This window comes from Panthera pardus, unplaced genomic scaffold, assembly GCF_024362965.1.
Source record: "Panthera pardus isolate Hobbes unplaced genomic scaffold, ASM2436296v1 HiC_scaffold_6, whole genome shotgun sequence".
In the NCBI taxonomy this organism is placed as follows: domain Eukaryota; kingdom Metazoa; phylum Chordata; class Mammalia; order Carnivora; family Felidae; genus Panthera; species Panthera pardus.
Window position 1 is genome coordinate 11804221 of NW_026526991.1, and position 23421 is coordinate 11827641.

The 23421-nt window shown below is 48.4% G+C and overlaps 1 protein-coding gene across 18 annotated transcripts in view; it reads left to right on the forward strand.

The window, feature by feature from the left end:
• The first annotated feature begins 16490 nt into the window (after nucleotides 1-16490).
• The window catches only part of RBFOX2 (RNA binding fox-1 homolog 2), a 285909-nt gene continuing 278978 nt past the window's right edge, over nucleotides 16491-23421 (forward strand). For 6 of the 18 annotated variants that reach the window (XM_053896016.1, XM_053896022.1, XM_053896014.1 and 3 more), the window contains exon 1: nucleotides 16495-16787. In XM_053896016.1, coding sequence (XP_053751991.1) covers nucleotides 16602-16787 — 186 coding nt within the window. In that variant the 5' untranslated portion in view covers nucleotides 16495-16601. Of the gene's footprint in view, nucleotides 16788-23421 lie in introns of all 18 variants that reach the window. The other 12 variants (XM_053896012.1, XM_053896015.1, XM_053896027.1 and 9 more) reach the window with 6 other exon arrangements.

A 23421-nucleotide genomic window follows, 5' to 3' on the forward strand; every position in this document is an offset into this window, starting at 1 on the left:
CACTAAGTAAGAAGATGTGAGTTCAGTAAACCAGAGACATATTACGTGAGAGTAACAGTCGTGCCCCAGACTCAGAGGGCCACCAGTTCAGCCCAGCCAGAGGGAGTCCTGGGCCTCAGCACATAGACAAATGTGTTTGGGGTATTATCACCAGGATCCTAGCTCAAAGAGAAGGTCTGGATAAGCAGAACTCCAAGTTTCTTCTGGATCGGACTCGCCTTGGCCAGATGCTAGCAGCGTTGAATTGTTTCAACTCCACGTGAGTGTACCGCTTTGACCCATTCCCAAGGCCAAGACAGAGGTCACAGAGCTGAAAAAGCAAAACAAAAACAAAAACAAGACAGAGTGGCCCCCTCTGCGTGGAATGTATTTCTGCCATGGCTAACCCTACAGCCCTTTCAGACGCCCTGATAACACCCACTGACTTCCCTGGGAGCAGCCCTTGTAAGTAGCTGGAGTCTCGTTGCCGTCCTGCATGCTGTCCCATTCATTTTCTGGGGGAAAATTAGTAGCAACCTACTAATCATCTGTTAGCAGCAATACTGCCCTTTCCTTGCAATGGCTTGAGCTTTCTTCTCAGTTTCCCCCAAAGTAAACAATATGTGGTTTGCAGATACACACATATCCGCAGGCCGATGGTAGGACGGCAAAGAAGTGGGAGAGGATACTTCACTGAAGATTCAGACTAGGGCTTACCTTTGTGAGGACAGTGATGCTATCTTGGTGGGCGGGGGGGAGGGGAGTGGAATCTCAGGGTGGAATTTTTAAGCTACCAGAAATAATCTTCTTTCTGAACCAATTTCTTTAAATGGTATGCACATAATTATAGAATCTTATATATTTATGATTCAATTCACAATAGAATTTGAAAATTTAGGATAAGTGAGGAGGCTTTTGTTTTGTCTGTTGTTTTTTGAGAGAGAGAGAGAGAGAGATGTGAGCAGGGGAGAGGGGCAGAGGGAGGGAGAGAGAGAATCTCAAGCAGGCTCCACGGTCAGTGCGGAGCCCGACATGGGGCTGGATCCCACGACACTCGGATCATGACCTGAACCAAAATCAAAAGCCAGGTGCTCAACTGACTGAGCCACCCAGGTGCCCCTAAGTGAGAAGATTTTAAATGGCAACTCAGGGATATCAGATATTTGGTTTGTAGGTTTATTTCATAATTGTATCGCCTTATTTAATATTGTAAACTGCCCCGTCCTCTTCCCATCACCCCTTCCCTGCCGTCATCTCCTGCCCCCCACCTTCAGACTCCAATCCTCTTATTCTGATTTTCTTTTTCTTTCTTTTCTTTTCTCTTTTCTTTTCTTTTCTTTTCTTTTCTTTTCTTTTCTTTTCTTTCCTTTTTTTTGTCCTGGTTCTTGAATTAGCTTCTCACATCCTCTAGGATAGTGGGTCTCAAAAGTTTTTGTCCCAAGGTCCATTTTACCCTCTTAAATATTACTGAAGACTTCAAAAAACTCTTGTGATGTGGGTTGTAGCTAGTGATACTTTCCATATCTGAAATTTAAACTGAGAAAATGTCAAAACACAAGAATCACAAGCACACGTGTATGCTACACTGTCAGACATCAGGTAGCCTCTGGAAAACTCCATATACAGTCATGAGAGAGTAAGAGTGGAAAAGGTGAAGTCACAGTGAGTATTGTTATGAAAGTAGTTTTGACCTAGGGAACCCCTGGAAAGGGCCTCAGGAGTACCTGGGACTCTACGTTGAAAACCGCTCTCTAGAACGATGTCGAGCATGTGGTAGGCCCTATTCAACAAATACGTGCTCAAGGTCCGCTATGCAGAAAGCCCTCTGCTAGGTGCTTCTGGTGGTACACACGTAGGGATGACCCAGCCTCTTCCCTGAAAGCACATCTCCAGAATCCCAGAAGGATTTCTGGTAGTAGAATATTTGTGTTCACCCTAATTCTCTGTTTCTCTAGAAACCCTTCAGGACAGCAGTCTTGGTGTTCGTCCAAGAGTCTATAACCAGTCCACACTGTTAGCCAGTCTGGAAAGCTGTATGACACATGTGGATGTTTCTCCCAAAGGCCAGTTGCTGCCTTAGAAATGATGAGAGGGGTGCCTGGGTGGCTCAGTTGATTGGAGCGTCCAACTCTTTTTTTTTTTTTAATGTTTTTTTTTTTTTTTTGAGAGAGAGAGACAGAGCATGAGCAGGGGAGGGGCAGAGAGAGAGAGAGAGAGGGAGTCACAGAATCTGAAGCGGCTCCAGGCTCTGAGCTGTCAACACAGAGCCCGACGTGGGGCTCAAACCCATGGACCGCGAGATCATGACCTGAGCCGAAGTCGAACGCCTAACCGACTGAGACACCCAGGCGCCCCTGGAGTGTCCAACTTAATTTTGGTGCAGATTGTAGTCTCAGGGTCGTGGGATCAAGCCCTACATCGGGCTTTGTGCTGAACGTGAAGCCTGCCTAAGATTCTCTCTCTCTCTCCCCCTCTAGCCCTCTCCCCTGCTCGTGCTCTCTCTTTAAAAAAAAAAAAAAAAGAATTAATTAAAAAAAATTGAAATGGTGAGAGTTGAGTACACATGGCTCCCTTCTGAGCTAAGCCAAAGCAAGTGGAGCAGGAAGGAGACATGACTCAGGGCCCCTGTCACATGACCCTGGGTGGGTCACTTTCCCAATTTCTTCCGCGGCTAATTAGGGCTATGCCACTAGAGGTTAGTCCCTGGGAGATGGCTGAGATTGCTTCCAATGTTAACCTTTCCTGGTTCTACTCATGTCAGTGCAATGTTTCTGGATTTTAAGTACTCAGTGGTGAGTTGTCTGTCTGAAGAGTGAACGAGCCCAGCTGAGCCACCTGTGGGAATTCGCCTGCTCTGAAGACATTTGATCTCCTGCCCAAAAAACCCCAGGGCCACCGGAGTCACGTGGGACAGTGAAGCTCTAGAGAAAACAGACTGCAATCCCGTGGCACGACGCAACAAGGAAAGCGGAGTGCGCCGTTTACTTCCTCTGGAATCCCATTTTGGCTAAGCCAAGTGACGACAATTTAAGTCTTGGACGCCAATGAGAAGAGCCGATCGGATTAATTCCCGTTAAGTTTATTTCATTTATTCATTCATTCAACAAATGTTATTGAGCAGCTCTGTCCTTTCTTATATGAGATACTGAGAATACCACTGTGAGCAAAATGCACTCAGGATGCATTTTATTGTAAATGCACTTAAAATGCACTTGAGAGCTCATATAGCTTCTCCAAATAATTCGTTGGCAGCATCGAAATAAATGTCTGGGGATTTCGCCTACAAATCCAAATTTCCAACGTCGTAAGGAGAATAAGAGAAAGTAATAACCCAAAGGAAAATTAGTTTTCCTTTGATTCCCCAGCTGTCTTCTCTTGCTACTGTCCTACCTTCTGTCCCTGACTCTGCTGGGCATTTGTGTTGGTGCCTTGAGGTACAGCTGGAGGGGAAAAGAGACGAGTTAATAAGTAACAATGTGTTAAACTCTTCACTGGAGCCTCCGCTAAGTGCTAGAGCGTGCTTAGCACAACCACCCTGTGGCCTGCACCCTTCCAAAGGCTAGAGTAGGGGAGAGAGGGGGAGAGAGAGATTCCCGCTCCCCGAGAACCCCTGGTCCAGGAGGAAGGCCAGACGGCTGATGTCCAATTGCAGTGCCATGGTGGTGACAGGTGTGACAGTGCTCTGTCGTGGGGTCTCGAGGGAACAGTTCGTTTCGCTCAAGTTGGGAGCGGAGCGGATTGCGGAATCCAAGCTGTGTTGAGAGAGAATACGCTCGCGTAGGTGGGGAGTGAAGAAGAGTTGTGAGATCAGTCCCCAGTCCCTACTGACTCTTTGGGGGCACAGAGCCCCAGGGCACTTGCCTCTCACAGACGTTCACCAATGAAGGCGAGTGTTATTGTTAATACCCTCCCGGTTTTGTCGCAAGCTCTCAAGCCAGTATTCCCTGAGGACCTTCCCATATGCTGCTCTCTCTACGTGGAGTATTCTCCCTCCATATCTTTCCATGGCTGGCACCTTCTTGTCATTCAGCTCTTAGCTTAAAAGTGACCCTCAGAGGGGCACGTGGGTGGCTCAGTCGGGTGAGCGTCCGACTTCGGCTCAGGTCATGATCTCACACTCTGTGAGTTCGAGCCCCGCGTCAGGCTCTGTGCTAACAGCTCAGAGCCTGGAGCCTGCTTCGGATTCTGTGTCTCCCTCTCTCTCTGCCCCTCCCCTGCTCATGCTCTGTCTCTCTCTGTCTCAAAAATACATAAAAACATTAAAAAAAAAAAAAAGTGACCCTCAGAGAGGAGCAGCTTTCTCTGTTCTCCTAATGAAAAATGGCCACCCCCTCCCCCTCAATCCTGTCACCCTCTTCTGAGTCTCTGATTCTACCACTATCTAACATTTGCACTGTCTATTTTCTGTCTCTCCCCACTGGAAAATAAGCTGTATGAGAGCAGGAACCTGGTCTGTCTTCTTCATCGTCCTGTCTCCTGCATCTACGGTAATCCTGCCACTTAGGAGCCACTCAGCGTGCGTTGAATGTGAACAAACCGTGTATGAGACATGATGATGGATGCAGAGGGACAGTTGGGAAATCCTAAATTACAGGCTGGAAAGGAAGAGAGGCACCAGGATGTCTAAGGCAGAGGCTGGCTGACACCAGCCAAGATGGCCACAGAGGCAAGGTGGTTTGACAAGAAGCCAGAAGCCTCCCCACGAGTGCTAGGGGAGCTGGCACTGGACGGCCAGACGCATCAGTGCCTGGAGGAGACTCCTCTCTGAACCTCAAGGTTGCTCATCCACAAAATGGGGATGGTAATATACCATGCTGGGTGACAGCACGGACCTTTCTCACTTAGCCGTGGTAACAGGGGTTGGGCATTCTTTTTAAACAGTCCCCATTCCCTTGACATCTGAAACATCACCTTTCTTGCCGATTCACATGTACGTGGTGCGGGAAAAATTCCAAGTCTTCTAAAAAGTCTGGAGAGAACCTTTGAGAGTGGCGCCCTCTCCTCTTACCCCTGACGTTGGACATCTTGGTGCACGATGGGAAGATGACCCTTCCGGCCGAAAGGAAGGCGTCAGTTACTACTCAAGATTAATTTTGCATCCACGCTATGTTTTGGGTCTAAATAGGCGGAAGAATTGCTGGAGAATCATGAGAGATTAGGAAATGGGTTTTTCATAGGAGAAACTTCCATCCTTGCTTTAGTTGGCCTTTTTTGAAATAGGTCCTGACCCAAAGACTTGGGTGCAGTGGTTTATTTGGATCGTGGTTCCAGGAAGCACAGGGAGGCCGTGGGGAAGGGAGAAAAGGAGGAAAAGGTACATTGATGACCAAGTTAACATTTGTGAGCAACTGGGGGCTCACTGCCGTGGTGGATCCTTGGAGAGACTGGGTGGAAATACCTCAAAATTGTTCTACCAAGAGGTGAGGAAGGGAGCGCCTGGGTGGCTCAGCTGGTTAAGCCTCCAACTCTTGATTTCAGCTCAGGTCACGGCCAAGGGGATATGCGTGTGGCAACAACAGCATCTACTATTTCCCCTTTGGTCTTTGGGGACAGATGGGGAAAAAGCAATCCCACGTCTTCATTTTCCCTTAGGGAGAAGGAGTGTAGTAATTGTATTCTCATTTAAAAAAAATACTCAGTGCCTCTCCCTTTGGAAGGATTAAACATCCCCACGCTCTTAAGGGCAGGCTTGGCCATGTAACTTGACTTTGGCCGATGGAATGAGAGAAGAAAACAGGTGTGCCCTTTCCTTCATGTGGCCCACCGCCCTTCCTCTTCTCCCTTCGCCACAGACCAGTCATGATCAAGACATGGCCCCGCCTGTCATCCTGGGTCCCAGAGCGAGAACAACATACAGCCAGCCCACAAATGGATATGTGAACAAGAAATCTTTGCGGTTGTTAAGCCACTGGGAACTTAGAGGTACTGCCTCCTGCCACATACCTTAGCTGACTAATAAGAAAGAGTGATTTATCTGGTTGGGGATTTGGGACGAAAAACTGGACGTGGCTTGGCTCGGCTCCTTCCTTACTCTTTCTTCAGATCTGCTTGACCCCGAGAGTGGGGGTTTCTGGTTAGCTTTCCGCCATGCAGCAAGGCGCCTGTTCCTACAGGGGTAGCTTGTGGTTTGCCAGCTGTACCAGTGGCCTGGCTGTTGAGCGTGTCTCATTCAGAAGCAGAGATTCACAGCACATCCCTTTGGGTGCCCACTCAAACCTCGGGGTTATCAGTAATAAATCAGACATCTTTATTTCCTCCCTCTGTCTCTTGCGTCCGCCTCTAAATTGGTTCCTGACTTGACAGAGAAGAGAGGTGCTATCTAGCGAGCTCCTTCCAGCCCCCAAAGTCTTTCTGCAGGAGTCCAAGGATAAAACGGCTTTTTCCAACTTCGTGGCTTTTGCCTGCCTTGCCGCATGGCATCTGGCTCAGCTTTATTTTGTATGTTCACGTCGATGACAGACAGCAATTGCAACTCGACTTGTGTGTGTTTGCGAGTGTGCAGAGGGCAACGTCCCAGGGGGTTCTGGCTGACAAGCACTGTGTTAAGTCACAAAAGTGGGAGCGGGGACAGGTACACGCCTTCTAGAAGATGATTTCTACCTTGCCTTTCACTATTTATTTTTTTCCTTTTCTTCATCTTTACCTCCTTTGCTCTTCCTCATGAAACCTAAGAGAGTCAACGTCCTGGGTTTAACCAGAGTTGATAGGTTATTGGATTTTTCATTCATTCAGTCATTACTTATGAAGCATCTCTTATGGCAGGCATTCTGACAGGCTGGTCGAAAGAAGGGATATGAGATGCCTTTCCTGTTTCAACATCAGGCTTTGAATATTGTCCAAAGATAATACTTGGTATTTTCTTTGAATTGGTGTCATTTTATGCACTTTCAATTTCATAGGGTTTAATCCAAATGGTTAAGCTTCTGATTCCCAGTCTCTGATCTTTTTATATGTCGATTATGAGATAGGACAATATTTAGGTATTTTTCTCAGTCAGAGTAAGTAATATAACCTGCTCTAGAATACACACACACACACACACACACACCTTAAACCTCAGTGGCTTAATACGATTCGGTTTCATTTCTTGTCAGTTGCTGGTGGAGAAGCTTCTTATATAAGCAGCTCTCTTCCAGTTGACGACTCAGGCACCTGGGCTCCTTTCCTCTTCTGATGTCACTGTCTTTAGCTGGTGGCTTCCACAGCTGCAGCCGAGGGGAAAAGAGTAGGCTAGAGGATTGGCAGGAATGTCTTCAGGGGCCAGGCCTGTAAGTGGCCTCTGTCACCTTTACCCACATCCCATTGGCCAGAATGTTGTCACATGTCCCCATCCCAGTGACAGAGGAGGCTGAGAACCGTCTCCCTGGGTCAGCAGAGAGTTAACTCATGTTCTCTCCTTCCCTCTTGCAGGTACCTTCCACTATTCCCCCCCACTCCCTTCCTTTCAGAATAAGGCTACTACGGTGGGATTGTAAAGACAGAGAAGAGTCAGGGCTAAGCTTTTCAATTTCAAAATAGACTTTTAAAACACATGGCTTGAGAAAGAAAAGTCTCTGGGTTTTGAAAGTCTGGTCTTTTGAACTCCCATACAGTCTAACCCTTGCATGATTCTGGTCATGCAATCTATGCCCCGCGAAACCTAGAGATTTTTCCCAGAATTAGAACCAGCCAGGACGAGTCTGGCGCCCCTATCCAGAAGGGGCAAATGTGACAAGGGCTGAGGAGAGAGAGACAGGCAAACTGCAGACGGGGACAGAGCTGGGTCTCTGGAGGGTCCCTGTCTTCTGTGTCCTCCTAGAAGGAGATTCAGGGAGGAGACAGGGAGACACAGAGCTCCGGGTGGGTGTGACATCTGTAGGGAGAGGAGATCTGTGCCTCCCATCCCCATCAAGAGGCGTTGGAGGGGACACATTTGCAAGCGTTCCCCTCTAACAAGGGTATGAGGAGGAGTGATTCCTCCTCGGTGTGTCTACACAGCAAGGGCCAGAGACAGCCTCTCAGAGATTCCCAAGACCTCCTGGGAGCAGTTAGGGTTTTCCATGCCCTTGGCAGAGGTGTGAAGCCATGAGACAGAGTCTTTCCTGGAGAGACCCTGGGTAAACCACACTCTGGCTGAATCAAGGAGCAGACAGGACAGCTCAGTGAGGGCTGGCCGGGATGAACGTCAATGCCAGATGGGGATGCGGAGGAAGATAACTGAGCAGGTGCCAGCAGGGACAATGAAGACCCAATGTCTTAATGCAACAGAAGTCCAGGAGCTAATGCCCGGGTGGAATGCAGGATTGAGACAGTTAAGTTGTGTTTCAGAGAACAAAAAGTTATCCCCCTCCCTAGAAGATTTGTACCCACCCAAACTAAACCACCGTAAAGGCCTTCACAAAGACACAGGGAAGCAAGGGAGGGGCCGTGGACTTGGAGTAGGGGGACCTTTCTCGGCAGCCACTCAGTGTGACCTTGAGTCTGTCATTTCACCTCTCCGGATCTCAGTTTTCTCATTCGTAAAAAGAGATGTATGGGGCGCCCGGGTGGCTCAGTCGGTTGAGGGTCCGACTTCGGCTCAGGTCATGAGCTCGTGGTCTGTGAGTTCGAGCCCCGCGTCGGGCTCTGGGCTGATGGCTCAGAGCCTGGAGCCTGCTTCGGATTCTGTGTCTCCCTCTCTCTCTCCCCTCCCCCACTCATGCTCTGTCTCTCTCTCTGTCAAAAATAAATAAACATTAAAAAAAATTAAAAAAATAAAAGAGAGATGTAATACTACTTGCTTTGCGGATGTGTTGTGAGAATTAAATGAGAACAAAAATGCACCTAGTTCAGGGGCAGGTGCGTGTTAGGGGAGCTTAGTGGAAATCCAGACCATCCCTGTGTTTCCCTTCTGAGGTCATTTCCAATCTCAAAACACCATACGTCTCTGCGGGAAAGATGGATACACGAGGTTATGTATACCAGGGCCTGGAAGATAAAATAAAGTGCCTTCCCCCACTCTGTAAGGAAGCCATCAAAACCGAGTACGAGGCACAAAGCAGACAATGAAAGCCCGACTTGAGACCGGGGTGGGGGTAGGGGGCAGGGTGAGGGCGGTGACTGCACTAAATGAAAAACAACAACTCAATACCCTGCTATCATCCTTCATCAAACTACAGAAATAGAAACCAGACAAACACATTATGTGAAGGGCAAAAGGGTTGGCAAGGTTCTGGCCTATAGGAAAAACCCAGGTTCAATAATGCCATGAGCTGAGGGAGGTAGGGAAGTGAGGTCAAAGTCAATAGCGAGGCTTGTGTTGGAAAGGCTGGTTTTATAGTCCTAATGAGGCTTAAACATCACACGTCCCTCTTTTGCTGAACTCGGTTTCTCATTAGGCTCTGTATCTGCTCCCGGATCAGCCAGCCACATGGCAGGAGCTGTTTTCACTTCCTCTGGCCGATGAATTATCAAGGGTATTCTCCGCCTTTCTTTTTTGGGAAAAGAAAGCTTTGGAGTAGAAAATGCTCCCTTCTATTTATATCTCCCCTTCTCTGATTAGAGAGATGATAAATTTTAGGGAAGGACTCAGGCCCCAAGCGCTCTGTCTTTGTTTACAAGAGGGCATGGTTAAGACGGCACTTCTAAGCCCATCTGCTCTGCTCTGGGCCTTTATCTGTTCTTCCAGGGGGGATGTGAGAGCTAGGGCTGGGTTTTTGAATATTTTTGGGATTGATGGAAGAGCCACTTGTTTGTGCCAAGCTCCGTGCTCAGTGCTAGGGACACAGAAATCAAGGAAGGGATTAAGAAAGGGTTCATATTCTCGGTGTTTATAAATACAGAGATTGAGGGGCGCCTGGGTGGCTCAGTGGGTTAAGCGCCCGACTCTTGATTTCGGTTCAGGTCATGATCTCACAGGAGCCCTATGTCAGGCTCCATGCCTAGCATGGAGCTTGTCTGGGATTCTCTCTCTCTCTCTCTCTCTCTCTCTCTCCCTCTTTCTTCCTCTGCCCCTCCCCCGCTCTCATGCATGCATCTGTGTGCACTCTCTAAAGAAGCAAACAAATAAATACAGAGATTTATACCACCAGCTTGTGTGATGGCTGTCGGTAAGCAGAGTGCTGGGTTAACAATAACGGGCATTTGATTAGACCTTTCATAAGGTGGATTACGGTAGTCCCCCTTTATCCGCCATGGATAGTTCCAAGACCCCCGGTGGATGCTTGAAATTGTGGATAGTACTGAACCCTCTATATACTACGTTTTTTTCCCCTATGTGTACCCACCTATGACAAAGTTTAATTTATAAATTCGGCACAGAAATAACAAATAATAAAATAGAACAATTATAGCAATGACCGTAATGCAAGTTACATGAATGTAGTCCCTCTCTCTCTCAAAATATCTCGTTTTACTGTACTCACCCTTCTTGTGATGATGGGAGACAATAAAATGCCTACACAGTGAGACGAAGTGAGGTGAAGGACGCAGGTGTTGTGGTGTAGAATCAGGCTACTATGGCTTTCTGACAATTTGGCAGAAAGAGGATCATCTGCTTCCAGACCGTGGGTACCCGAAACGGCAGAAAGCAAAGCCACCGATAAAAGGGGACAATTGCGTCCCCTATGGCCCCACAATAGCCTGTGGCGAGGTGCACCCACTTCGCTCTTCCAGTCTCCAGTCTCAGTTTGAGGACCACAGCTGGTACTGACTCCGGTCCCAGTGATGGGACCCCAACTCCAGCACTCTTAACCCCCTAGCAGAATTTTTCTCTTGGTGAACAGTGCGGAATCCCTCCCAAGCCCTTGCAGGCACACGAGAATTTGCCCACTTTTTATCGGAACCCTTATCCTAGGAAACTCCTCCCCACTTTTATCTTATTTTTAAAGTTTATTGGGGTGCCCGGGTGGCGCAGTCGGTTAAGCGTCCGACTTCAGCCAGGTCACTATCTCGCGGTCCGTGAGTTCGAGCCCCGTGTCGGGCTCTGGGCTGATGGCTCAGAGCCTGGAGCCTGTTTCCGATTCTGTGTCTCCCTCTTTCTCTGCCCCTCCCCCGTTCATGCTCTGTCTCTCTCTGTCCCAAAAATAAATAAAAAACGTTGAAAAAAAAATTAAAAAAAAAATAAAGTTTATTTATTTATTTTGAGAGAGAGAGAGAGAGCGCGAACATGAGAGCAAGGGAGGGGCAGAGAGAGAGGAAAGAGCGAGAATCCCAAGCAGGCTCCACACAGTCAGTGCAGAGTCCGACACGGGGCTCCAACCCAGGAACCATGAGATCATGATCAGAGCCTAAGTCAGAGGCCCAACTGACTGAACCACCCAGGCGCCCCTACTCCTCACTTTTTTTTTTTTTTTAACATTTATTTATTATTTTTGAGACAGAGAGAGACAGAGCATGAACGGGGGAGGGTCAGAGAGAGAGGGAGACACAGAATCTGAAACAGGCTCCAGGCTCTGAGCCGTCAGCACAGAGCCCGACGCGGGGCTCGAACTCACATACCGCGAGATCGTGACCTGAGCCGAAGTCGGACGCTTAACTGACTGAGCCACCCAGGCGCCCCTACTCCTCACTTTTAAAGACCCACATGAAACATAACCTTCTCAGTGAAGCTTGTCCTGACTCCCCGAGACAGGACGAGTTGCATCTTCCTATATGCTCCTGGAGGTGCTGGCATATATAATAATCATATTAATAAGGATAATAGGAGTAATAATAGTAGTAAAAAGGTCTAAGTTATCATTTACTGAGTGTATCTATGAACCAGGTGTCGTGCTAAGTGTTTTGCATGCATTATTTAATGCTCAAAAGAACCCTAGGGGAGAGATACTGTTATTATCCTCAGTTTATAGATTATATGAATTAGGAGTTAAGTTTGGCTGCAGGTAGAAACCTGTTCACAGTGGCTGAACCAAACAGGACCTTATTTTGCTCAAATAACGAAAAATTAGAGGTAGATGGGCTAAGGCTGCTATGGTGGCTCCATAATATCATTCTTAGCATGTGGCTTCTGTCACTGTGGAGACAAGACATCTGCTGTTTTCCAATCTGTGTTCCAGGCAGGAGGAAGGGTAAATGGTAAAGGGCAAAGAGTCTTCTTCTTGTGGTTTTGTCTGATTAGCTGGGAAGGGACGCTGTCCCATACTTACCTACGTCTTGCTGGCCAGAACTGTGTGATGTGGCCACCCTTAGCTACTAGGGAGCCCGAGAATTCTACATTTTTTTTTTTTTTTCTTTTTAAAGCTGGGCAGATTTCTGCCCTGAACAAAGCTGGGGGTCTGCTAGTAAGGAATAAGAGGAGGATGGATATTGGATTGGGAACTACCCAACCTTGTCATACAAATGAAAAACACAGGGCATCAGAGATGCTAAGGATCTTGCCCAAGGTCAGATATGTGGCCAAGTTAGATTCCAACCCATGTCTGTTTGACACCAGAGGCCATTTCCTTGACGGCTATGAGAGATGACCTCCTTATTTGTGATGCGTTACAATTGTCTTTTTTATTTGTTCCTCCCTTCCCCAGATCGTGAGCTCCTTGGTACCAGGAATCAATTTTACTCATCTTGGTATCCCAGACTCTTACCCATAGTTTGTTAAATGGATAAGTGAATAGGGGCGCCTGGGTGGCTCAGTCAGTTAAGCATCTGACTTTGGCTTAGGTCATGATCTTGTGGTTCATGAGCTTGAGCCCCGTGTCAGGCTCTGTGCTGACAGTTCAGAGCCTGGAGCCTGCTTGTTTATGATTCTGTGTCTCCCTCTCTCTCTGCCCCTCCCCCACTCATGCTAGGTCTCTCTCTGTCTCTCAATAAATAAATAAACATTAAAAAAATAGATACATGAATAAATGTCAGGACTTCAGTAGTTCCTTCAGCTAAAAATTCTTTCTAGGAAAATATTCTTTAATTGTTCTCTTCCTCTGGAATGTTTTATAACCTGTTCCCAAACAAGTGGCTGTACATGTATGTGCAAGAAATAATCCTGTCTTTGTGCCACCATGAGTGCCTCTGGCCTCTTCTATGACTTACAGGCTCCTAGTCCTTCTTTCCTTACATGCTTAATGCTTATTTACAGAGTAGGGTCCAATTTCTCTTTGTTCTGCCTGGTCATTCAAACATTCCTATGCTACATCATTGTATTTCTTAGGGACCTGTGTGCTACTTGAATAACACTAATTTGAGTCACAAGCAGCCCTGACCCCAAATCTCATTTCTTGCCGGGTCAAAGAGTAGGCCGGAAGGTATTTTGGCAAGGCAGATATGGAGGGGAGGAGAATTCTTTTTTTTTTTTTTTTTTTAATTTTTTTTTAAATATTTATTTATTTTTGAGACAGAGAGAGACAGAGCATGAACGGGGGAGGGTCAGAGAGAGAGGGAGACACAGAATCCGAAGCAGGCTCCAGGCTCTGAGCTGTCAGCACAGAGCCCGACGCAGGGCTAGAACTCACGGACCGTGAGATCATGACCTGAGGCGAAGTCGGACGCTTAACCTACTGAGCCACCCAGGCGCCCCTGAGAATTCTTAAGATACCAGTTTAGAAGGTAAAATTTTCGGAAAGCCAACCACTGGTGTCCTTAGGTTAAAAAAAAAAAAAAAAGTCATTATTGTTCCACAGGCCACCGGGAAACATCCTGATTTTTCCACAAAGCCATAACGTTTGGTTTGAGAGTTTCAAGCCCCATCCGCTGTGGGGTATTGACAACAGGGACCCCTGACTTAGGTTGGTGCTGCCTAATTCAGGTCAAGAATAGGCTTGCAGGCATCTAGACTTCCAACTTAATGGCCCACATAGCAATATATTTTTTTTTTTAAACTTAGTTTTTTTTTAAGAGGTGGGGGAAGGGTAAAGAAGAGAGGGAGACAGAGGATCTGAAGCAGGCTCCGAGTTGAGAGCAGTGCGGTGCTCAAAACTCCCGAACCGTGAGATCATAACCTGAGCTGAAGTCGGAGGCTTAACCGACTGAGCCCCCCAGGAGCCCCCCCAAGTAGCTGTATTAAGAGATGTCTGGGCTTCTTTTGCCAGCTCCATAGGCCTCTAGCCAGTAGCTTACAATCACTAAACAAATTGGATGATAAATATTTACCCCTTGTTAAGCCGTCGCTATATGTTAGGCGCTGTGCTAAGTGCTTTATTTTTGTCTCATTTCATCCTTAGAACAACACTGTGACTATTATCGTCATCTTACAAAGAAGGAATATAAGGCTTAGTGAAAATAAGCAATTTGCCCAACAGAGCGGTTGCATGAAGGGGTGACTTGGGGAGCTCTGTCTGCTCGTCTTAATCTCTAGCAGCTGCACCAGTAGCCGCCTTATGTAAATTTAAAAACCCACAGTAGTGATACTGATACTCTTTGATCTTGATAATGAACTTTTTTTTTCACTCTCATTCAAAATGTGAATAAAATGATCACAGTAATAGTAATAATAACAGCTAACGTTTATTGAGTGCTTACCATAGGCCAATCTGTTTGAAGTTCTACGTGTGATAACGCATTTAAGACTCACGGTAATCCCTTCAGGGAGGTGCTGTTATTATCTTAATTCTCAGATAAAGAAAGTGAGGCGTAGAGAGGCTAGGTAGCTTTTACAAGGCACCATGACTTATAAGTGGCAGAGCTAAAACTTGGCTATTTTTATTGATCTGTAATTTAGCTTAGGTTAAAAAAAAATGTGCTTGCTATGAAAACTTGGCTTCAAGGCAATTCTTTCAGTTTTTTCACCCGAGCAAGGTGCAGGCCCTAAACCCCTTCCAATAGAACTTCTTAAGTCATCACTGGGCCAACATCATATGGGTAGTGAGTGGTAAAACTTGGATTCAAACTTGTGTTGGTCTGATTCCAAAGTAGGGATCTTTACCATTCAGCACTAGCCAGGTTAAACCCAAGTTCAAAGGACAAATCATAGACCCATCTGGAAATGCCCTTAGAAGTCATCTAACCAGGGTTTTTCAACCTCAGCTTATTGACGTTTGGGCTGGATAACTGTCGTGGGGACTATCCTGTTCATAGCAGGATACTGAACAACATTTCTGGCCTCTGCCTACTAGATACCAGAAACCCTTACCTCCCCCCCACCCATGTGACAAACAAATATGTCTCCAGGCGTTGACAAGTGTCCTGAAAGAGGAAGGGGAAAAATCACCCTGTTCACCAGCCACTGGTCTTAAACCATCACCTCGTTTCACAAATGATGGGGCAGGGGTCCAAAAAGATGAAGTAACTTGGTTAAGCTAGTTAGCAGAATCCAGGTCATTTCGCGAAACATCACTGTATCCCTATAATGTACACAGCATAGGTGGAACTCAGAGGAAGTAGATGCCCGCTTGGTCCTTAAAGTCTGGTAGGAGACAGAAGGTATTGCACATATATCTCTGATTGTACGACGCTGAGAAGCAATAAAGTGTCATACAGACAGCGAGGTGTAGAGAAAGAGAATAAATATGACCTGGTGTCCTGAGATCTGAATCTGCCACTTTTTACTTGTAGTACTTAACTAAGCTTCAGGTTCATCATCAGTGAAACGGAGATCATGGTATTTACTCTGCCTGTACCATCAGCTTCAAAAGGGGTCTGTGAACCCCTTGTGCAAGCTGTAAAGCTCTTACAAACATCAGGTATTATTAAGATGATCAGGAGTGTGATAATTATGATTAAAGTCTTCCAGAACTGGGGAGGGCCATGTAGTGGTGTCTTCATTCCTGGACCTTCCAACTCGAGATCCCCGTTCTTCTGCGGGAGGGGGAGCTGCCACAGAGCCCTCTTCCACAGAGGGCCTCGTTCCTCGCCCGGAGCCAAGGCGGCCACCTGGGCGAACTCGGGTCACAGCTCCGCGAGACAAGCCCTCCCCGGCCCCTGGGCCTCTCAAGCTCCGCCCGCCCTGGATCGCGGCCCCGCCCCTAGAGCTCAGACCCCGCCCCCTCCGCGCGGGCTGGCGCTCCAGCGGCGCGGCGCCTCCAGGACAACCCCTCGCCCCGGCCGGAGATTCCCGAACTCCTCCGATCGCTTCCCGGCCTCCCTCGGACGCCCGCAGCGGAGGCGGCGGAGATTGCCGAGGGGCGCTGGCCCCGCCCCCGCCGCCGCCGCCACCGCCCCCGTCCCGCCACAGCCTCCCGCGCGGGCTGGAGTCCCAGATCCCGGTCCCTCCCTCCTCCTTTCTCTCCGCCCGCCTTCCCGGGGCTGCCACAGTGGCGGGTCGGAGGCTCCCGGCCAGTCAGCTCGTTCCGGTCCCGAGCCCCTCCTCTCCCCCAAACAAACAGCCCTCCCCACGCCTCGGGAGCCCGGACCGCCCCCTTCCTCCCTCGGCCCGGCGTGTGGCGAGGGGCAGTGTGAAGGAGCGAGCGCGGGCCGGCGGGCGAGCTCCGTGAGTGCGAGAGGCGGGGCGCGCGGCGGGCCGGGCCGGGGTCGCGTGTGCGCGTGGGGGCGCGAGCGAGTGCCCGTCGCGACCCGCCGGCCGCCGCGAGCGAGCGAGCGAGTGAGCGAGCCGCCGGCGAGCGACGAGCGGCCACCGCCAGCCGCCGAGGGGCGCCGGGCCCGCGCGCGCGCACGCACGCACGCACGCGGGGGCGGGGGCAGGCGCGCGCCCGCCTGTCGCGACAGTCGGGGCCGAGGCCCAGGGGGAGGTGGCCTGTCGCGGGTCGCCCGGCTCCCGGAGGCGAGGGGGGCGCGGGCGGATGGCGGAAGGCGCCCAGCCGCAGCAGCCGCCTCAGCTCGGGCCCGGCGCCGCTGCCCGGGGGATGAAGCGGGAGTCGGAGCTGGAGCTGCCGGTGCCCGGAGGGGGAGGAGACGGAGCCGAGCCCGGCCTGAGCAAGCGGCCGCGCACCGAGGAGGCGGCGGCCGACGGCGGCGGCGGGATGCAGGTGACTGCGCGGGACGGCGCCCCGTTACGGCGGGGGTGCGGCGCGGGGGGCCGCGAGGGCGGCGGGGGCGCCGGGGTGGGCAGGGGGTGGGCCTCCGGGGGGTCTTGGCTTGGAGGTGGGAGGGGGCCGGTCGGGGCCTGTTTGGGAGGCGGGGCGGGCTCCTCGGGCTGGGAGGCGAAGGGTGCAGGAGGAGCCTGGTGTGTCCCAGAGGGTCTTGATTCCTAGGGGGGTGGCGGGGGGGGGGGCGACGCGTGAATAGGTTTTGGGGGGAAATCGAACATGGTTGAGACGGATTCCATTTCTTCAGACCCTTCCTTGGTTCCCGGGGGTGGAGTGGAAGCCGGGAGATCCTGGGTCTGGTGCCCAGAGAGCCGCTGCACTGAGTGGGGGTGGGGGGCGACGGTGGGAAACCTCCCAAGGAGGAGTACCTTTTTGGCGTCTCCCGACCCACACGGGGATGGGGACGGGGAGCGGCATATAAAGAAGAGTGAAAAGGGAGAAAAGTCCTCGAGAGCCCAAAGGGGATGTGGCTTAGCTTGTGGGTTCAATCAGTTAGTTACACAAGGAGTGTGAGAAGTACGAGGAGTTTGGTGATGGTGTGGGGACCCCGTGGCGCTCGGTCTCATTAACTTTGTGGAGCACGCTGAGGAGTCTGGAGAGAGACACAGCACGGACCCCTCTTTACGTGGCGAGGGTACCGACCGGCTCTTAATGTCCTGGGGTATAAGTGTCCTGGGGTATAGGGCTTTTGGAAGACTGGATTCTGTGTTGCGGACTCCAAGATAAGCCGGTTGATTTGGGTAGAGAACGGAAAGGCAGTGATAATGTCAGTTGACTTTGTAGTTTGAGGAAGAGCTGAAACCTTCGTACCTTTCAGGATTTGGTCTCTGTTCAGAAAATACTTGCCGTGAAATGGTGGAGCTCACCTACCAGCAGTTGTTTAGAGATCTGCCTGATTCTCTTAGAATCATAGAATGTTACAGATAGACGGGACCAGAGACATCATTTTTTCCCCCAGGGGTTCTTGGTCTGGATAGACTTGGAAGATTCTTACGCAGAACAGTTTACTTGCGCTTTTTTGGTAGGAGGGGAGGCCACTACTTTTCGTCTTTGTTTTTTTCTGTCCCCCCCCCCGGGGGATTCACGTCTCAAAATGCTTTGACCACCTCATTTTGTAGAGGAGGAGTCAAAAGTCCGGAGAAGACTAGTGACTTGGCTAAGGCCACCCAGTTAGCTGGGTAGCAAAACTAGAGCTCGAAGCCCAGTCTTCTAATTCCTATTCCTGTGCTCTCTCCATTACACCACTCTTGGAAATCCCTGCTAAAAGACTTCCTGTGCTCTGCTCCCCGCTTTTCAAGGCTCTGCCTGACTTCCTGTGTTAGAGACCGAGCTGTATTTAAGCCTGGCGTGGCTGCTGTGTGCTTCTTAGTCTCCTTTGCAGAAGCCACTCTGTTAACTTGTGTTGATTTGGCTAAAGGCACCCTCTTGATGTTTATTTGTGAATTCTTTTGTTTCCCTGCTTTTGTTCTCCATCAGAACTCTGTCAGGCAGAGGAATTGGGAGAAGTAAAAAGCCCAGGGCCTTGGAAAAAGTAGCGAGGAGTAGGAAGAGACTTCAGCTGAGGTGGGGGTTGACGTTGGCTGACCCGAGAGAGGATGACTGGGTGTGGGTGCTGTGCTGGTGAGCAGGGTCAGCTTGGTGGGTGCACGTATCTGTGTGTGTCTGTGTTCATTCATTGCTTCTGTCAGTCGCCGTCAGCAGTGAGACTCCCTCCCCTCCCTTTCCTCTCCTCCCCTCCTGGGGCTAATTATTTGCTGGTTGCCTCCAAATTGGCTAAGGATAGTAGTATTTGGAAATGGAGCAGTGTGCAGGGACTTTGGAGTGTGCAGAGGAAGGAGGGGATTAGGCCCTTTGGGTGCAAAATGGGCAACTTAGAACCATCCCACAGAGAATCTTTTTTTCACTCTGCGTGTTTGTGGATCTTTATTTATTTTTCACATCACGCATTCTCATTGCTGTAGTTCTGACACACCGGGTCACGTAGGTAGTCACATCTTCATTGATTTAGCCCCCTGCCTTCAACGAGCTGTATGCTTCTGGGAAAAGCCCTTCTTTGGGGACCTGTTTCCTTAGTTGTAAAATTTAGGGTTTGTACAGGATGATTTCTAAATTATCTTCTAAGAAACATTTCAGGTTCCCTGACCTTAAGGTACTTGGTGCTTCCATCTGGGTGGAGAGACAAAATAGGTGAAAAATTATGACAGAGAGAAAGAGAAAATGTGTGTGTGTGTGGTTTTGTGTGTGTGTAAGTCCCAGAGGAACAGGAGCAGAGATACCACAGGGTGGATGCATGATGTCACAAGTCATTGCATAATTTAGAGCCACAATACGCAGAGGATTTGTGCCACTGGGTCCAGAAGAAGGAGATGGTCATTCCTGCTGAAATGGTCAAGGAGGGCTTTATGGGAAGGTTGAAATCTGAGGCATAATCTGAGTAAAGGAGAAAAAAATGTTCATGAAAAGATAAAATTTAACCCTCGGTGACCTACAGCTCTGGTACTTTCCTGTATCATTCTGATAATAATGGTAGGGTATTTAATATTCATTTAACTAATGTTTATTGAACAGCTGCTATGTGCCAGCCTCTGTTTTAGAGCCTAGGAGACATGGCAATAAAGAAAACAGACTCCGCTCTCATGAAACTAATAATCTGATGGAAAGAGACAGTAAAGAAATCAGCAACTGTTATTAGGGGGTGGTAAGTGCCAGGAAGAAACTTAAAGCAAGGAGAGGGCTAGAGAGTGAAGAAGATGGTCAGGGAAGGCGTCTGATAGGCGATCCTAGGGTGAAGTGAAGTGAGAGGAATGGACCATTCAGGTATTTGAGGGAAAGGGGTTCAGGTAGAGGAACCGGGGTTGCAGAGGCATTGAGAAAGAGGTGCACTTGACGTGTGTGAGAACAAGAGGCCAGTGTAGCTGGAGCAAAGGGAGCAGGGGGAGACAGCCTTAGGAGATGATCGCGGCTGTGTAGAAATGCCTTGTAGGCCCTATGTAATATGCACTTAAAAAAAATCTAGAGTAGCCAGTCTTTTTAGCATACTAGTATATGGGTTAAAGCACATTTTTTTTTTGAAATTTATTTACTTTTAGTATTTATTTATTTTTGAGAGAGAGGGAGAGAGAGAGGCAAGGGCAGAGAGAGAGAGAGGTGGGGACAGGATCCAGAGCAGGCTCCACACTGACAGAAGAGAGCCCCCACGTAGGGCTTGAACTCACAAACCGTGCAGTCATGACCTGAGCTGAAGTCAGATGCTCAACCGACTGAGCCATCCAGGTGCCCCACATTTTTTTTTTTTTTTTTTTTAATCTTTACTTATTTTTGAGAGAGAGGCAGTGTGAGCAGGGGAGGAACAGAGAGAGAGGGAGACACAGAATCCGAAGCAGGCTCCAGGCTCTGAGCTGTCAGCACAGAGCCTGACGCGGGGCTTGAACTCACGAACTGCGAGATCATGACCTGAGCTGAAGTCGGCCGCTTAACCGACTGAGCCACCCAGGCGCCCCTTTTTTTCTTAAATCTTAACAAGTGGAGTTTTCTTGAGGTCATAGGTCCTTCTAGGAAGCCTTCCCTGACAACTGAGGTCACACCAGACTCTCGTCTTGCCTTCTGTTATTTTGGTGCTTAATTTTGCATCACCTTATGTTGTTCCTTGTCTTATTCTTGTTCTCCTAGTGAGACTGTGAGCTTCCAGAAGACAGGAACTATGTTTTTTTGTTCTACCCTTTATAATATGTAACAGTTTTGGGTACATCGTAAGTGCTTAATGCCTGTGAAGTTAAAGTTTACTTTTTACAGATGATTAAGGGATGGAAAAGATCATGAAATTGAGAGTTCTTTTATGAAATTCCTCAATCTTCTGAGTGTCCAAGAATTAACCTTTTTTTTTTACAGAAAGAAATCGTTTACTGGGGTTAATGTCCCAAGACTGCTTTACTGAGAGGAACTACACCTCAGAGCTGTAGATTCCGAAGCTGAACCCTGTTGAGTTACTGCCAGTAAGCTTTTGGAGTAAATCATTTCCTTCCCAAAGTGGAGCATAGAGGACATGAGGGAGTCTGTGGTGCTTATGTTATAATCCTTAGGCTAAGAAGGAACCATGGCGGGGAGAGGAAGGATGGTACTTTTCAAGGTCAGTTTCCAGAAGCTTAACGTGGACCGAAGAGGAGTGAGCACAGCTCTGGAAACAGTACAGAAGTAGAGAAGCTTGGGCGGGCGAGGAGGGAAGAGAACATTTCAACCTGAAAATTGAAATATGGTTTGAGAAATGTAGTTGGTTGTTAAAGAGGGTGATGGAAATACCGTACCCTCGCCTGGTGGAAAGTTAAAATGCGTTACATGTATAGGTATGGGAGGTTCATTTCACTGTAAGCCAAGTCTGCTATGTGTGAAACTTGGGCTTTATGAAACATGCTAGGGAAAGAATTCTTTCGGTCAGCTCTTGTGGTGAATATAAATGATTTGATGAACAAAGATTCAGTTTTTGTGCAACTTTATAGGAACTTGGCTGCTGTATAAAAAAGGCAAGGTGTACCCTAATTATTACTTACAACTTTTAGCAAAATTCTTTATAGCAGTGAAATGTTGGTATGTGATTATTATACGGCCAGCTAACTGCTTCTGACCATCAAGTCATAAATCCGGGTTAGTTAAGTGGGTTCAGCAGTTGTTCATGTTAGTGGTTGATTCTGGAAGTAGGAAAACTTCTTCCTGGACTTAGGGCCAGGGTTCCCGATAGCCTGTGATCGCTACGTGTATGCTGTATTTCTTGTAAGAGTTGATCTTCCCGTTTTCTTCTTCCTGGGTTTCTTTCCTCCTATGTGGGTGTCTCTTTGGTCTCTTGTTTGGCTGTTTGGTGCTGATGCTGACCACGGTGCTACCATCGGAGTAGAGCTATAAAAATAATGTGCTTTCTTTCCAAGTAATTTCATGAACGATGTCTCACAAAAATTACCGAATTTTTCGTATCTATTTGTCTTAGTCTCCTCGAGCACTGTAACAAAATACCAGAGGCTGGATGGCTTGAACAGAAGTTTATTTCTCACAGTTCTGGAGGCTAGAAGTCCAAGATCAAGGTGCTGGCACCTTTTTGGTGTCTGCTGAGGGGCTCTCTTCCTGGCTTCTCGCTGTGCTCACATGGCCTTTTCTGGGTGTATGCTCCTGGAGAGAGAGAGAGAGAGACCTATCTCTGTCTTCTTACCAGGGTACTAATCCCATCATCGGAGTCCCGCCCTTATGACCTAAACTAAACCTAATCACTTCCCAAAGGCCCCACCTCCAAATACCACCACAACTGTGTGGGCTAGGGCTTTAACATACTAATTTTGGGGGTGGGGAACACAGACAATCAGCCCATAATACTACCAGAGCTGCAACTATTGATGGAGAAACTGAGGCACAGTCACTTTAAAAATTAGTGATTTTTGGGGCGCCTGGGTGGCTCAGTCGGTTGAGCATCCCACTTTGGCTCAGGTCATGATCTCGCGGTTCGTGAGATCAAGCCCCGCGTCAGGCTCTGTGCCGACAGCTCGGAGCCTGGAGCCTCTTCAGATTCTGTCTTTCTCTCTCTCTCTGCCCCTCCCCCGCTCACACTCTGTCTCTCAAAAATAAATAAACATTAATAAAAAAATTAAAAAAAATAAAAGTTAGTAATTTTTTTCAAGCCTCACAAGGAAGCCTGTGACTGTAAAACTCGAAAGGTCTTTGAGAAGGAGAAAGATCTGAATTCAAAGTAGGACTGTTCTTTAGGGTGACTCACGGGATTAGCCTGAGTTGAATTTGTGTCCCACCTCCCTCCCATCTTCCAGCCACCTTGTCATTTTTTTCCTCTCGCACACTGACATGTGAACACAACAGAAGCTAACTAGAGATTTAACTTTCATTTTGGTATAAAACAGACTGGTGCAGACAGGCCTCAAGATAACAGGATTGGGGAGAAAGACACTACACTACTTCGTGTAAACAAGAATGTTGCCAGCGTGGCTCCAATTTGACACCTCTCAGGCCGTCAGTTTGATGCCAGGCTTTCATAATTTGTAGAAACAGTAAAGGCAGTCATTTTGGTGAATGGCTTTGCTTGAATTTTTGTTGATATATGCATTTGTAGAGCATAGTAAACGCCTTTATTCTGGTGCCTGTGTGCACTTCCCTCAAAGACCGGAGGGAAGAGCATTGGGGATGATGGGAAGGAAATGGCAGTAATTGGATGAACAAACAGATGGAGGAGGGACGGCGAGTGCATTTGGTGTTTTAGGTGGCCCCGAGGAGTATTGAATTTCTTATTCTTCTCCCCTACAGCCCCAATACAAGCAGGCAGCTTACATGGCTAAGGTTTCATTATCTAATCCATCGCAGATCAGCTTGAATAAACCCATTGGCTGGCGCTGATCTAGTTAGGAGGGCAGTGCAAAGCTGCTTGAGCCAGGATTGGGGCAAATCGGATCAGAACAGCCATGTGAATCTTGGACATATTTCTTTAATTTGGGTGGGTAAAGTAGTTTGGGAAATACTTGAGAGAGAGAGAGAGAGAGAGAGAGAGAGAGAGAGAGGGAGAGTGAGCGCGCATGCACGAGTGAGCAAT